General features: G+C 40.0%; 1 protein-coding gene across 1 annotated transcript in view; it reads right to left on the minus strand.

Moving 5' to 3' along the window:
* The window catches only part of LOC128752528 (WD repeat-containing protein 70), a 34450-nt gene that overhangs the window by 16898 nt on the left and 3026 nt on the right, over window positions 1-14526 (minus strand). Inside the window, exons 6-10 of the mRNA XM_053853818.1 lie at window positions 13845-13904; window positions 13201-13334; window positions 11724-11877; window positions 9079-9155; window positions 1421-1595 (exon numbers count right to left, since the gene is read on the minus strand). Coding sequence (XP_053709793.1) covers window positions 1421-1595; window positions 9079-9155; window positions 11724-11877; window positions 13201-13334; window positions 13845-13904 — 600 coding nt within the window. The remainder of the gene's footprint in view (window positions 1-1420; window positions 1596-9078; window positions 9156-11723; window positions 11878-13200; window positions 13335-13844; window positions 13905-14526) is intronic.

The raw sequence follows: 14526 nt of genomic DNA on the forward strand, positions 1-14526 counted from the left end.
CTTCCTTGAGTTTCAACCTCCTTTTCAGCCAAGATCAACTATTACCTCAACAGCTAGAGACGGAACAGAATGTTCACTTTGATCTCGAATTGGCCAATTAACAATGAGTGGAAACTTTAAACAGACTTTTAGTGATTATTATACAACTCACTTCACCATTCTCCACGGAAAGACTGGAAAAGCAAAACTCCATAATTCATATAGATGTACGTCCTTACAGATAATTGCACAGTAATCTGTTCTCAGTGACGGATTTTAAAACAGCAGCACGGTTTTCTTCTGTTAACCCACTCATGTGAGACTGTTGACTCTGTTCCAGCTGGACATAATATAGTAGTCAGCTTGACTGCTTTTTACAAGTTATTTAACCGTTTTGATAAGTGGTTAACAATGTATTATCAGTTTAAATGGAAAAAAGAAATACAAAAAAAAACTCATATTAGCAGATTATTCAACTTGAAACAAACTATGAACTCAATAAATCAATAAGCAAATTGAGATGATGAATTTAAGGTAGAGTTTCAAGGTTAAGGTTCGTGAGCTTGTCTCCATATTTGTTTCTGTGTGTCTTTGATGTTTTTTGTTGTCTTCAATGTCTTTGCTTTTGCCGGTGTCAGACATCAAATTTGGAACCAACAACAGATATCAAATCTAATCTAATCAAACAAACAAACTTTCACACCAGGCATATTAACATTGTGTTTTTCTGCCGACAGATCTCAAGGCATTTTTAGCTAGTGACAGTGCTGAGCATCCTGGAGGTCTTCTCACTCTTGCTGTGGTTTTCAGTGCGAGTTCTCAGCTGTGTGTGTTTACTAAATCCATTCTCCACTATATCCATTTTCTGTGTTCATAATCCACTTGTTTATTTTGAGGCCTGTGCAATAGTTGACACATGAGCACGCTGAATCTGTTCAGCGTTTTGGGCGATCCCACTGCAGAAGTTCTGGGGGCAAAGCCTGAGTTGCGGTTGTGTTCTAGGATGGTTCCATATAGGATGAACCATGGTGGAGTTATTCAAAATATGCATGTCAAATCCTGGTCTATAACAAGACTGTCAATAAAGGGTTAAACTTGCATACAGTAAAGTAGGGAAAGACATATGGATGTCAAACACACCAATTTACTCATGTGTGCATGAAATGTTCTTTAAAAAAAAGAAAAAAACATGCATGCAAATTGCCATATGATATGTATGATATGGAGTTTGCTTTCAGAAACTGCACAAATGACATAATAAAACAAAGCAAAGATAAAACTTGAGCTTTAGTCCAAATTTGGGCTATAGTTCAACCGATGACAACTTGTTGACCCGTGACCCCTCTGACCAAATGACCCAAGTCACATGACTCTCAAACCAAGGAAGCGATAATAAACATTTAAGGTTTACGACCATACAGTTCTGCACTGACAGACTTACACTGAGGTTTCTGTCCCAAATCTGGATGGTGCCATCCTGGCAGCCAGCAGCGATCAGCTTCCCGTCGCGACTGTAGGTGCAACATGTCGGGATCACCTTCTTCCCCTGGAGAGATCGCGGCTTAAACACAGACTTGTGATTCTTCTCCTTCTTAACATCCCATGTTCGCACGGTTCTGCAGGGAAACAAATTTAATTTTATCACCTTGAAATACTGCCTATTCTGAATATGTTGAAGCATCGACATTGTCTGCACCACAGCAAATCAGAACAATGTTAAAAAAAAGAAAGACAATTTCATGTTCATGTGTTGGAGCAGCAACGTGTTGCAGGAAGAAGATTGAGCAAACAACAGAGCATTATATCATTCTGACAGGCATGTCAGAGGCTTCCATGAAATACTGATTCTCCTCCTACATCTGCTCAACACATTACAAAACAAAGACGACACAGCAAAGAGTCTCGATGAGAGGACTTTCAGAGACTAATGGATGGATTCACTTGTTCAAAACTATTAATAACAAGGCGCAGAAACATTGACTATTGTTAGTTGAATTTTCTCAAGCTAATTCGATAAAAAGGACATTATCTTGGTAAAAAGTTTTTTTTTGTGAGAATGATAAAAAAGAATCAACAATATAGACAACTTCCAGATCAGGACAGACAGAAAATATGTAACACATTTAATGGTTGTACATCTGAGCTAACCTAAAATATTGACATCATAACATTGGAATATTGAGCAGAAAAAAACGGTCTGGTTTTAAACTTGCAGCGAAAGACGGGTTGCAAATTTGCATTAACATAAGATTACAAAATGTCATGCATTGGTAATAAATACCACCATTTCATATACTACACAAGCAGAAGTAGTTTGTCTGTTGTCTTCACTCAAACAAACCCTGGTCTGCTGATGACGGCCACCCGAAAAAAGGCAAAAGGCAAAACAAGCCCTTGAGCAAGTTTAAGGGGAGTTAAAGCAGATGTTAGTATTTCCATGTGCTTTGGATTTCAAAGTCGACAATCAGAGAACATCAAGATGTCTAAGTTGAAGTAAGGTGGAATGTCTCACCTTTGACCCTTATGACATGGAAGTCCACACAAAAAAATGTTGGCCCCTAAAAAATAGTATTATTTAGGATATTTACCCTTTGAAAAGAATATCCCTTCCTTTAAACCTTCACCACATCTCTATCTAAAGGTCCAGATATTTATACAATGTCAAACATGTTCTGAATGAGATGTATACTGCTAAAACAAGTCAGTCTTTCTTAAGGCCAGAGGCTGGGCAGGCGTGCAACTCGTCTCCTTTTTATATTCCAAACAGCAGTCTATGCCCACAAGGTGCTAAAGAGTCATGTGACTGACAAATCCATCGCTCATCAGAGGAAAGAAACCCGTGAGACACCCACATCGACACTCTGGCTCCGACAGAGTGCAACCAAATGTGTCTGTGACCCACGGCTTGTCTGCATGAGCTTCACGACCTTTGGGTCACAAGGTCGGCAGAAGAGTATAAACACAAAGTCGTGTCTGCTACTAACAGCCAGGAAAGAATTCTTCCAGTGCTGGCAACAAAAGTCACAGACACACACTCCTAACAGTGTTTGGATAACTTCAACAGAGTGATAGTGATGCCAGGAGAAGACATGTGGTTTCAGTAAGAGTTGGCAAAGGTCAAGTGAAGTCATGTTTGATCCATGATTGTCACAAAATAAACACAAGCCTTTATGTTTCAAGAGAAAAAAAACTCAACAGAGGAGGTGTAAAAACATCCATGTCTTCAAACTACTGGTGTCAGAAGACGTGCATGTTCAACCACCGCAATTAATTGTGTGTCTTTGGAATCTATGGAAAAGATTTTGATCTTGTTCAATCCTCAAAATATCAAAATATGAACCTTTAAAGGCAGACTCACTGACAAGCAGGTAGATAGTAAATATTATAAACAGTTTGTTTTTCAATTTTTATGATTTAGACATCCATCAAATCCATCAAATGCCAAAAAACAAAAATATAAACAGCAAAAAATACAAATTTTGTACATTGATCTCCTGTTATCCCTCCTTTTTCCTTGCAATTCTTGAGAAAATGGGGCAAAAAACACCAAAATGAGAGCTGTATATCTTCAGTCATGCATGTGCACTTTAAGAGGACACAGTTGTTCACACATCATTTGAGGAGTGACATCTCCCAAGGCCAAGATTTTATCACTTGGGTAACAGAGGTTGCAAGTCTTGTGGGGGTGGCAGTTGCCGGATCACTTTCCCAGATAAAGTGATGCCACAAGACAAGTTGTATTTATTGGTGGATCTGTCAAATAGTGGCTATGCTTGATGGTTAGCTGACTGGATACCACTGTCTCACATGAGAAGAGGATTAAGTGCACAACAGTCCAACTTTTCCATTACTACCGAACAAAATGAAAAGGGTGAATAACTGGAAGGGAAAGACGGTAAACAATAGTTATCAGATGTGGAAAAATTATGTCCAAGTGAGAATGCCTGGCAACTTAGAGGGCCAGACTTGGGCAAAGACCACTGCCTACAGGCAGCCTGGGTTTTTGCTACAATTAAACTAGCGTAGCGCACCGCTTAAATGATAGCCACCAAAGCAAAAATGATCTTTTTTTTTTTAAATGTGATCTCACATGATCAAAGGTATTGAAATGAAGTGGAAACATCGAAACAAACCAGTAACACATTATACATCACAGAGATGGAGAAGAACACGTCAGTTTTCTGCGTGTTTTTCACTGAAAAATCCAGAAAAAAACATCATTAAGGCTGAAGTCCATTGCCCATGTCGCCCATTCCAGTCGGGCATAAGAAGAGACGGACTGTGAGCCGAGAAATTTACTGCTCCGCCACCGTTTCAAAAAATCCTGACATGTTCCTTGTTTCGAACCTCTGAAAGTGTGACTTTTCTTTCAGTAGAATTCATTGACTAGTTTGTTCTTCTGCCAAGTCTCCTACAGCCAAATATATGTATCTAAATAAATTCCAGTCTGGTTTCAAAGGACTCCCGCCCTTTATTAGGCCGCGGCGTGCCATGTGCTTACAAGGAATGGCAGCGAGCAGAGAAAGCATGAGAAAAATCCTGGAGTGGTTTCGGAACGATGCTGGCATCTACACTAACACAAATGACATTGATTGAGTCTGAGCTTGAACAGGAGTTTGGTTGGGGGGAGCTGGAAAGCTCAAAGGCAAGACCGCTTGGCAGTTAAATATTGTCTCTCTCTGTGGTATCACCAAACAGGAGAGCAGGAGAAACTAGCTAGAAAACAAGAGTTTATTAAAATAGCTTTGACTATCACAGTCATCATGTTTCAAAGGGGGCTCACTGGAATGTTTTTGACAACCCTTTAGAAAAAGTGTTTTTAGCTTGACGCACTTTAACATGTTTACATCTTTACTTATATCATAGACTTGTGATTTTTTTTTCAGTTTAAATGTATCATTCCTCTCAGCCATCTTTGGCATTGTTTACATATTCTGAATGGCTGAACTATTTCAACACGACCTTTCAGGCTTAAATTTAAAGTCTAATTACTTCAAAGTAGACAGCAAGACAAAGTGATATGATTAAAATTGTTTTGCCATATAATATATAATGTTTTTTCCCTATTCACACACAATGGCTGTAGCTTCGGTCAATCAAAACAGCATCCATGACAGTAAACAGAACACAAAGAATGCATTTGTGGAGGGTATATGTGCGCTGGGGTGGGATATGCAACACTTGCATTGTAAGGCAGCGGCAGCTTGGGGAGCAATGGACTGTGAATGAACCTGATTTGTAAAACTCTGTGAATCGCCCCAACACGCTCACTTTGAGGCGTCTGGGCTCATTGTTCCTCTCAACTGGGTCAGAACTGGACAGCTCACACGAATGACAACGTTCGTATTACAGAGGTGGACGTACCTTGACCAGAAATAGCTTTTCATTCATTCAAAATCCTGCTTGTAAATTCCTTTCAGACACAAATGCAGCAATGTTAAAGAGTGCCGGATCGAGACAGTGATCCTGATCACTCCCAAATTTGAATCATTTGTTCTCGGGCTGCACGATATTGGAAATAACTGTGATATGAGTGATATAGGTGTCTAGTATTGCGATAACAATATTACTGCAATGTAATTTTCTTTTACCAGAAAATGCAATCTTTTGGAATCATAACAAAAAATAAATAAATTACAAATTTTACATTATTAATACCACAGCTCAATTACTTTTTACTTACTAATTACTTACTGTTCCTTCTGGTCAATAGCAGAGCAGCACCCAGGGACTTATTCATATTCATGCACAATAAAAAATGTTAAATCAGAGGTTCTTACACTTTTTCTGCTTCAAGGCAACCTTACAATGACCAAGTCTCAATGATATACATACCATAGAACTGCATAAAATATTTATTTATAAATATATTGAGCCTTCTTTATTCTCTGTTTTGTTATTCGTTCAGAAACAGAGGCTACGAAACACTATTAAACAATGTGGCAATATAAATGCAATCTGTGCCACGCGGCATGTAAACAGCATCTCAAAAAAGGGGGAGCCCTGTGTAAAAAAAATAAATCCTTGAGTTACCAAATGCCTCATTGCATGTGAAAAATTGGATGAGTCTGGGCGATAACTCTCTGGTCCTCTCCCAATGTCTTCCATGCTTTGCTTGCTGCACTGAATGCATTCATTGTCATTGATTTTTCTTCTTTGTCTCCCAGTATTTTTCTTCCTCATCTTTCCCATCTAAAATTGTCCCAACTATGAAATGTTTTACTTTTTCTGTTTTTGGTCAACCAAGTCACAGGCTTCAAATCGAAAGTAATGCGGCACGAAAAAGCTGTTTGATTTCTTCAGAGATCATCATCCTCGTCAACAGAAAGAGAAGCAGTCGCATGAAAAAAATCTTGAACTTCTCAAGTACACACAACACTAGTAAAATGATTTTTCACCATCTCACCATGAACTGTATACTCTACTTACTGCAAAGTGGTAGCCCCAACATTTCACCCATTTGTCATGTCTAATGTTTTGGGCAGGCTAAACACTTGTGAATTCATTTGGATGAACAGCCTGAGATGTCCCTGCCTATGAGTAACCTGGTCCAGCTGCAGCCCTGACGGCAGACCAGCACGGAGGGAATCCCTGGCATTCAAGTCTCCTCAAAAACATTCCTCTGAATGAGCGTGCGTCTGTGTGTATGAAAGTGTGCTGAAAAGAAAAACGTGGGCTTGATTTGAATGTTACGATGTGAATCCTTCTCCCTACTCTGCCTGCTTAAATTCAAGTCACAAAAAAAGAAGCATTTTGGATCACTCATTCTGTGTCTGACTGAAATTTGTGTCGTACTCAAGAGTTTAGTTTTAATCCCTAAAACAATTGGCAAAGCAGCTTTGGCGAGGGAGATCACAACACTCTCCTATTATTCTCAGTGATGCCAAAAAGCTAAAAAAGTGCTGTGCTGGTGCCGAGTGATCCTGTCACCAAAATCTCTGTATTTCATCAGGGAAACAAATTCTAGACTAAATATTTCTTCGGATAAAAGGTTAGGATCATTGTTCTCTCGCACAAAACGAACCGATTGGGAGACAAGAACAATCAGCACCACCCTGCTGCTGTTTTATTATTAAACCTATTTGTCAGGGCTTCCTCTACAGGAAACATTTTGGGCTACTGTGAATTAACTCAAAGACTGGTCGGTGATTCTCGTGAATAAAATTTCCACAACTGGGGGGCATTGAATTAAGCAGCTTGGTGGTCCAGTGATTACTCTTAAAAGGCTATTCAAATAAACAGCATAGACTCTAGCTGTGTCGGCGTAAGAAGAAAAGACAGAGAATCTTGTTTAAGATGTTTAAGAATAGACTGTAGAACAGGCCAACTGGGGATCCCCTTTCTGGAGGCCCCAGTGACCAGCTTGAGGTTTCAACAGAATCGGAATCTTCAAAGACATCGTAAAGGATGGACCGGCACACAACAGGAAGTGGGAACAAGCAAAGCCTCCCGGGGAAATAGCAGACTGAGTCACATAATCAGGAAAGGTCCACAAGAAGTTGTGCAGCTGCCGAATTTCAGAGCACAACCAGGCTCAATGACATCTTTGACTTGTATTTTATGATTCAAGTTGTTTTTGAAGGACAAAAAAGTAGTGAGGATTAATACAGTTACCACATTTCAAAATGTAAAGACAAATCATCTCATCGTCACTCATGAAATTCTTCTAAAATCATTAACCTATCAGTACTGTTGACACTCAGCGTCATCCAGTCATCCTTTCACTGCTATCGATGTCTGCAGAAATAATGAACATTCCAAACAAAACAAGATTCCATGTTCATGACATGACAGTTCATTTTGGTAGGATTGGTTAGCTAACAGTCGTTCCTTAATCTTTGTTCTTCTGAAGCACATAAAAGGTGTATGTTGGAAAATGAGGAGCTGATATCTTGGAATATAGAATCGTTTTAAATTGAAAAAAACAAACATTTTCAATTTGAAAAAACATGCTTTTTTTAAGATTCACTGTATCCACAGCTGAGCTGTAAAAAAAACTACACAGCTTCTTAAGTTCATTTAAGAAATGACCATGGATATATCAAAACGGAACTGAAGTGAGATTCACGTACTGCACCTGCTAAAATGTGGACTGACACTTTGTTTGAGAGAATGTCACACAAAGTTTGACCAGAACAGAGCAGAGTGGAAATTACACTGGCCCTGGTTTACATGATGTGCAGGTGACGATGAGTGTGAATGTTCAATATGTGCTAAAATACGACTAAATCCTGGTGTCAGTGGCTTCGTTTTTGTCCCGTCACTCTCTATCAACGAAGCAGAAGCGGGTTTTGTTTCTCGCTTTTTGCAGCTTTCCCCATGCACTTTGCTCTGCTGCGCTCATGTTAGCGGGCTAACAGTAAGACCCAGGTTAATGTGCCAGGGGAGGATTTCCAGATCCGCAGTGGGAGAAAAACAAACCGACATCCACATCTGCAGCGGCATTAACACTGGTAAAGAGAACCCTGCTGACTAAAGGATGACAGTTTTGGATTACCGCACTGTTGTTGTCACGCTCACTTGAACTCAAGTGTTAACATACAAATATTCTAACTGGCAAAACGTCACTGCTTGTGCAACAGCACGTTACTAAGAGTTGCTTTTGGGGAAGAACAAACAGAAAGAGACAGACACTTGAAGATTAGCAGCATGTGTACAAGAGCTTGAGTGGCGTTTCTTTCGCTCCAGCACTATGCAGTCGAGCCAGATCCCGACATACAAGTAGAGGACTGTGCTCGGACTGTTAAAAAATGCCATGTGTCAAGGCACAGCTGTGTGGCTTCCATTTTAAAAGACATAATCTGGACTGAGAGGACTCCCTGCTGGTAGCACAAAAGACAGATGCAAAAAGGAGCCCAAGGAATTCTCCCTGGTTGATGTCACTATTTAATTAAGAAATCCACCTGAAAACCCAAATCCAAATCGCTTCTGCAGGCTTGAATTGGGGACTAGTCAACTGTAGCTCACAAATCTGATCACATAAGACAACTACCGCTTCCCGCTTCTCAATACTACAAACAATTTGGGAAAAAAACATGCTACCTTAAATTGAAGAAAACAGTTGTCACATGACTGACTAAGTAGATGTAAGAAACTCACCCATCATTTGAGCACGTCATGAACTCCTCTTTTATTTTGGGATGCCAGCAGCCGCCATTGAGCATAGCCGTGTGACCCTATAGAAATAAGCAAGAAGAATTTTTATGAAACAACAGTGTCATTCAGAGCAGGGCTGCAAAACTTAGCCGACATCATTGGCAAGAATCAAACATTAAATTGGTCGCAGGCGGCTTCGTGTGTCCACAAGTCGTGACATCATCGCTCTCTTTTCCGCGCATGCATGAGTTAGCATAATCTGCAGTCAGAGGAGAAATGGCTGAGGCGGCGGCAATCGTGATCGAAATATCAAAAAAGCAAGACACATTTCACAATGGACAAATCAAATGTCAAGTTTCAACACAACAATTAATGCAATGCTACTGTTTACAACATTTTTTTCTTGTTCTAATTACTATTTTTAACACTGCGTGTACGTCAACCCATACATGTCATACGTCGACCAGTCGGCTAATCGCTACAATAGACTAGTTGACTATCAAAGTAAGCATTAACTGCAGCACAAATTCTGAGAGAAAGCACTAAAAAGATAGGATTATTATCTTCTCATCCTCAATCCTCAGGGAGTATGTGACACCTTGTGAGTCAAGCTCACAGTGATTTTCTGTAAGAGTGACAACCAATAACACGGAATGAGCTTAAATTAAGCATGCTCCATGAAGGATGTCATACTAGATCAAAGTTACACTGACATGGCGGCTGGAATCGCTTTCCACAGCTTGGATGTTGCTGCTCCATTTGTGCTTGGCAAAACAAACAAGTCACAAACGGACTCTGGTGTGATTATTATGGAGTGAAGGTTTTTGTTGCGAAACATGATTTGGGTTACGTTGAAGACATTTTTGGCTATTATTCTACTTTCGCTCTGCGCTCACACAACTTCAGTGAAGGAAGAACTTTTGCTCTCAGCTCTCCAGTAAGTTTCTTCCCTTCAAGACAAAATCATCTGGGACCACTCACTATATTGTGGGGCCACATTGAATCTTAATTTCTTTCGACTAGAGTTTAACCTTCTGACCGAGCTGATGACCTCCCCGTCCACACAGGTCATGGCCTTAAAACAGCAAACCTTTTTGCTATTTCCTCTCCCACTGGAGAACTAGGCAGAGCGAGAGCCTTTAAAGTGGCAGAGCACAGGCGGAGTCGCTCTCCTCCGTCAGGTCAAAGAGGAACACTTGAGTGTGCTTCTGCGAAGAGACTTCAGATGTGACAAAGCACTGTTTGACAAGAAGCTGGAGAAAACAGAACATTGTAGGAGCCAGGTTGACCAAACGACATTGGTATGTGTGCTTCAGGAAGAGAGGAGCGATCTGTTCACTGTCAAACACCTTCAGCACATGGGTTTTAATAATCACTTAGAGAAAACTGCAGTTTAACGACTTTAAGGGTAATAACAAATTGCTAGGTTGTAAAATGCTACATGCAGACACCACGTGATGATTATAAAATATGTTTTGTGAACTATTTTAGCAGTCAACCCATAAAAATATACTAAACAGAAACACTGTATCCATCTGACCCCACTTATTAACAGTCAATCTGCACAACTAACACGACAAGCCTTTCAACTCCATCCACACGTTAGCATGACAGGTGAAGGGCATATTTTCCAAGTCAGTGTTTGGCAGCAAATATGAGATTCAAAAGAGTCATTTTGCCAGTTTCACTAAACAAATATTTTAAGACAGTGGTATTTGTTGTGAAGGGTTTTCTGACCAAATGCTAATCACAAAAACAACATGTTGTTCTTTCTTAAACTTGTATTCTCTAGTTTACAGCCGGGTAAACCTCAGGAAATTCCAAGATGACTTTAATTGACGACAGGAGTGGCAGCAGGAGTAAATCACAACAGTCGCCGCTAACTGACTGCTACATTTCCAATGACCAAAGCAGACCGTCGCTGAACCCAAGTTCCACTTTGGCCACAGATGGACCACGTAGGACATCAATGTCGGACATGCAGGAAAACCCTAGTTACAATCAATGGGCCTTCACTTGTCCAAGCACATCAATGTGGGTGGTACAGGGCATGTGTACACGCGCTGCAGCTGGTGCAGATGTCTGACTGCACCGACAGTTTAGGTTTGTTAAACACAGTAAAACCCCAACATGGATACTTAATTAGGGATCCTCTTTGTAGATTCAGGTACTAGCATGAGATGAAGCTCAAAAACAAGAACATGTGTTCTCCCACAGAGAGCGCCAAAGGCCGGACGCGCAGTGCAAGCCATTACACTCACACAACTCTCATGTTGCTACTATTAAACATTGGCAAGGCTGACTTTCTGAGCTTGTTGACTTAGAGTACAGATTTAGATGACAAATGTTATTGAGAAAATTGGGAAAAATAAAATAACGCAACACATCTGATATAATAACAATATCTCCCACCTAAATAGCATGAGACTGAGGAAAACATTTACTATAATAATAAGAAACCATGAATATATAAAGATATTGTTAAGTGAAGTATGAGACAACATTTTCAAATAAAGATTCCAAGTTTTAAACTTTTTTTAAAGGCATCAGAAAAAAAATGAATTCAGAGAATATTTGAAATAAGAATTAAAAATAGACCAGGAAAGTAACAGAAGCAGTGCTTCACATGACAATAGCGAGTGACCCACCTTTGTGTTAGCCATGTCTACAATATACTGATCTCCCTTGATACACTCCATGACATTGAAGCCGTCCCGGTTCAGAATCTTGGCCTGTGCGTTTCCAGCTACCACAAGGATGGAATCACCGGTGATGCTGTACTGCAGCGTCTTGATCTGATGGCTAGGAAGAAAGACATGGCTGCATGAGTCACAGAAAGCAACAACTAAAACTATATGATCCACAGTATGCTTACAGGTATGTGTGTTTCTCATTTGCTGTTCCCGCAATCAAAGGCGGGATGTCAGACACCATAACAAAGTAAAGGTTGGTGGATGGCAATACACGTTGTATCATATCTACCAGTCAATGAGATGCATTGTTGAATAACTTTGCCGAAACACTCATGAGGCTTTAGGAGTTTCTGAATGTGGGTGATCGACCCAAATGTAAATGAGGCAAAATAACAATTCACAAAAAAATAAAATAAAATAACATGTTCACAACGACAGTCAAACCACACACAGAAATCATGGAAGAAATAGACAGCAAAAGCCAGCAAGCCAATGAGGCGCCTGTCATTCTTTGTGAAGTACGAAGTAAGTGTTCCCACGAAAGCAGAATATAGGAACCAAACAACATCTGATGACGGTCCTCTGATCAAGGGCAGAGAGCGTACGAAGGGATTTTGAAAACATCTTGTACACATGCTTATTAAACATAACGGAATGACTCAAATATAAATGAAATCAATTGTACTCTAAACAACCAGAAATGCCATCTTTGTGACATGGCAGTGCGTGCGATGGACATAGCGGCTGCCAGATCAGAGCGTGAGGAGCATTTCGGGTCAATTTTAAATGGTATTAACACAGCAGGAGGTGAACAAAGCATCATCCCTTGTATGCCCCCATTAGAAAAAAAGTTTTGATACAAAACCGAAGCTGCATTCAGTGCCTATTTAAATGGATGCGTCTTTGTTAAAAGCATCTGCAGTCAAAAAGCAAATCCCTAAAACCATAAAAAGAACTCTTAAAACATTGTGTCACATTGTCTTCACACAGGACATGCATTACTTTACACCCACAATAATTAAACAAAAATAAAGGTTGTTAAAAATACTGGAGCACAGGTGACTACAATTCAATACCCGATCTTAGAGAAATGTAGGTACACTTGAAACCAAAACAGGAAAAGCCATCATCACCACCCATTGGCAGAAAAATGGAGATTCTGATCTGGATTAAGCCCTCAGTGAAGCACAGAATAAACACGCTCACACACAAAAACAAACAAAACCTTTGCTTTGAAAAGGCTAATTTTGAATGAAAATGTCCTGAAGTCAACAAGGGGCACAGTGAAGTGAACATACACACACACATGCATGCATGCACGCAAGCAAGTACGCACACACACACAGAGTCAGTGTTCTGGATGTTTGTGTGGAACACACATGTGGAACAACTGTGTTGATACTCAATGTCTTCTTCTGAGAAGTTGACTCACCACTCACAAGGCTGCAGGGTTCTGAAGGCCTGCAGAGCTTGATCCATTCCAGCAAAGTCCCAGAAACGGACGTCAAAATCATATCCACCCGTCACCAGCCGGGCTCCAGATGGGTCCAAGCCAAGAGCCGATACCTGCAGGGTCAATTGTGTTTACAGCTGAAAGATAATCTACAAGTCTCTCTAAAGTTCTTCATAAACCGAAACAAAGATTGTCAAAAGTCTCGCCATCCTCCTTTGTAATGTCATCTGAAAGTTGTGATTCATAACAAGAACACATCACAGGATAGCAAGTGAAAATGTGAACAGGAAGACACCGCTTCATACACAGGAGTCCCCTAAATAACACATGTGCAATAACAAACATGATGTTTTTTATGAATAGAAAACAGAGGACAGAGAGTGTACAAAAGCAGAAACGTGTTTCGGGTATCTTTGTTTTTGTCCAGAGCATTACGTGACAGTACTGCCAAGACAGACCATTAAATTTAGCCAAATACTTTTGACTATTGAATTGATTATTCATAACAGTATAACGACCTGACTACCATAACATCTGTATGTTAAATAATTGCATACATAGATCACTCCAAGTGTCATCATCATCCTGTAGTCCACAGAGCAACATTCAGAAAGCAGTCCTACCGTCTTTGTGCCATGCTGAATTGTGATCACATGAGTGTCTGGGATCTTCTTCACAGGATTCTGGTGCAGAAACAAGAGAAAGGAGTGAGGAAATGAAAACGTAACACAAGTGGTCGGCAATATCACTCTCGGCAGAGGTAAAATTTAAGTGTCGACAGGAGGGAATGTAACTATATAAACAGCTGGAAAAGAAGGTATGTGGTACACACCACAAAAACACACATATTGCACTGGACTCCAAACAGGTTTTGTGTACTCCAATGCAGATCAAATGTTATATAATCAGGAATAATAAGTCAAATCAAATGACTCTCTCTCTCGTGACCCATCATGATCACATTATTAAAGCTTTGCAGAAGCCAGTTGACCTTCAGCCAATTTAATTGTACATTTTGTAATGCAGTAGTTTGCTGCATCCATTTCTAAAGCATACAAATAGCGCTGCAACAGGTTAAAAAGATATGAGGAGTATTGTAATGAAGTGTAAAATCTTTGGGGATCTCGAGCATCATCCTATGCTGAGTCAGAATTCTCAGCACATAGGCATCTTAAGAGCGCACTCCACTATCAAATTTGCTTTTGTAAATCATAAACGCTTCAATAGACTACGACACTAACACACACCCATATTCAATGTTTGTTCTCACACCGAGACAGAATAAAACATGTAGCTCAATGTTAA

This window comes from Synchiropus splendidus, chromosome 1 (genome assembly GCF_027744825.2).
Source record: "Synchiropus splendidus isolate RoL2022-P1 chromosome 1, RoL_Sspl_1.0, whole genome shotgun sequence".
Taxonomy (NCBI): domain Eukaryota; kingdom Metazoa; phylum Chordata; class Actinopteri; order Syngnathiformes; family Callionymidae; genus Synchiropus; species Synchiropus splendidus.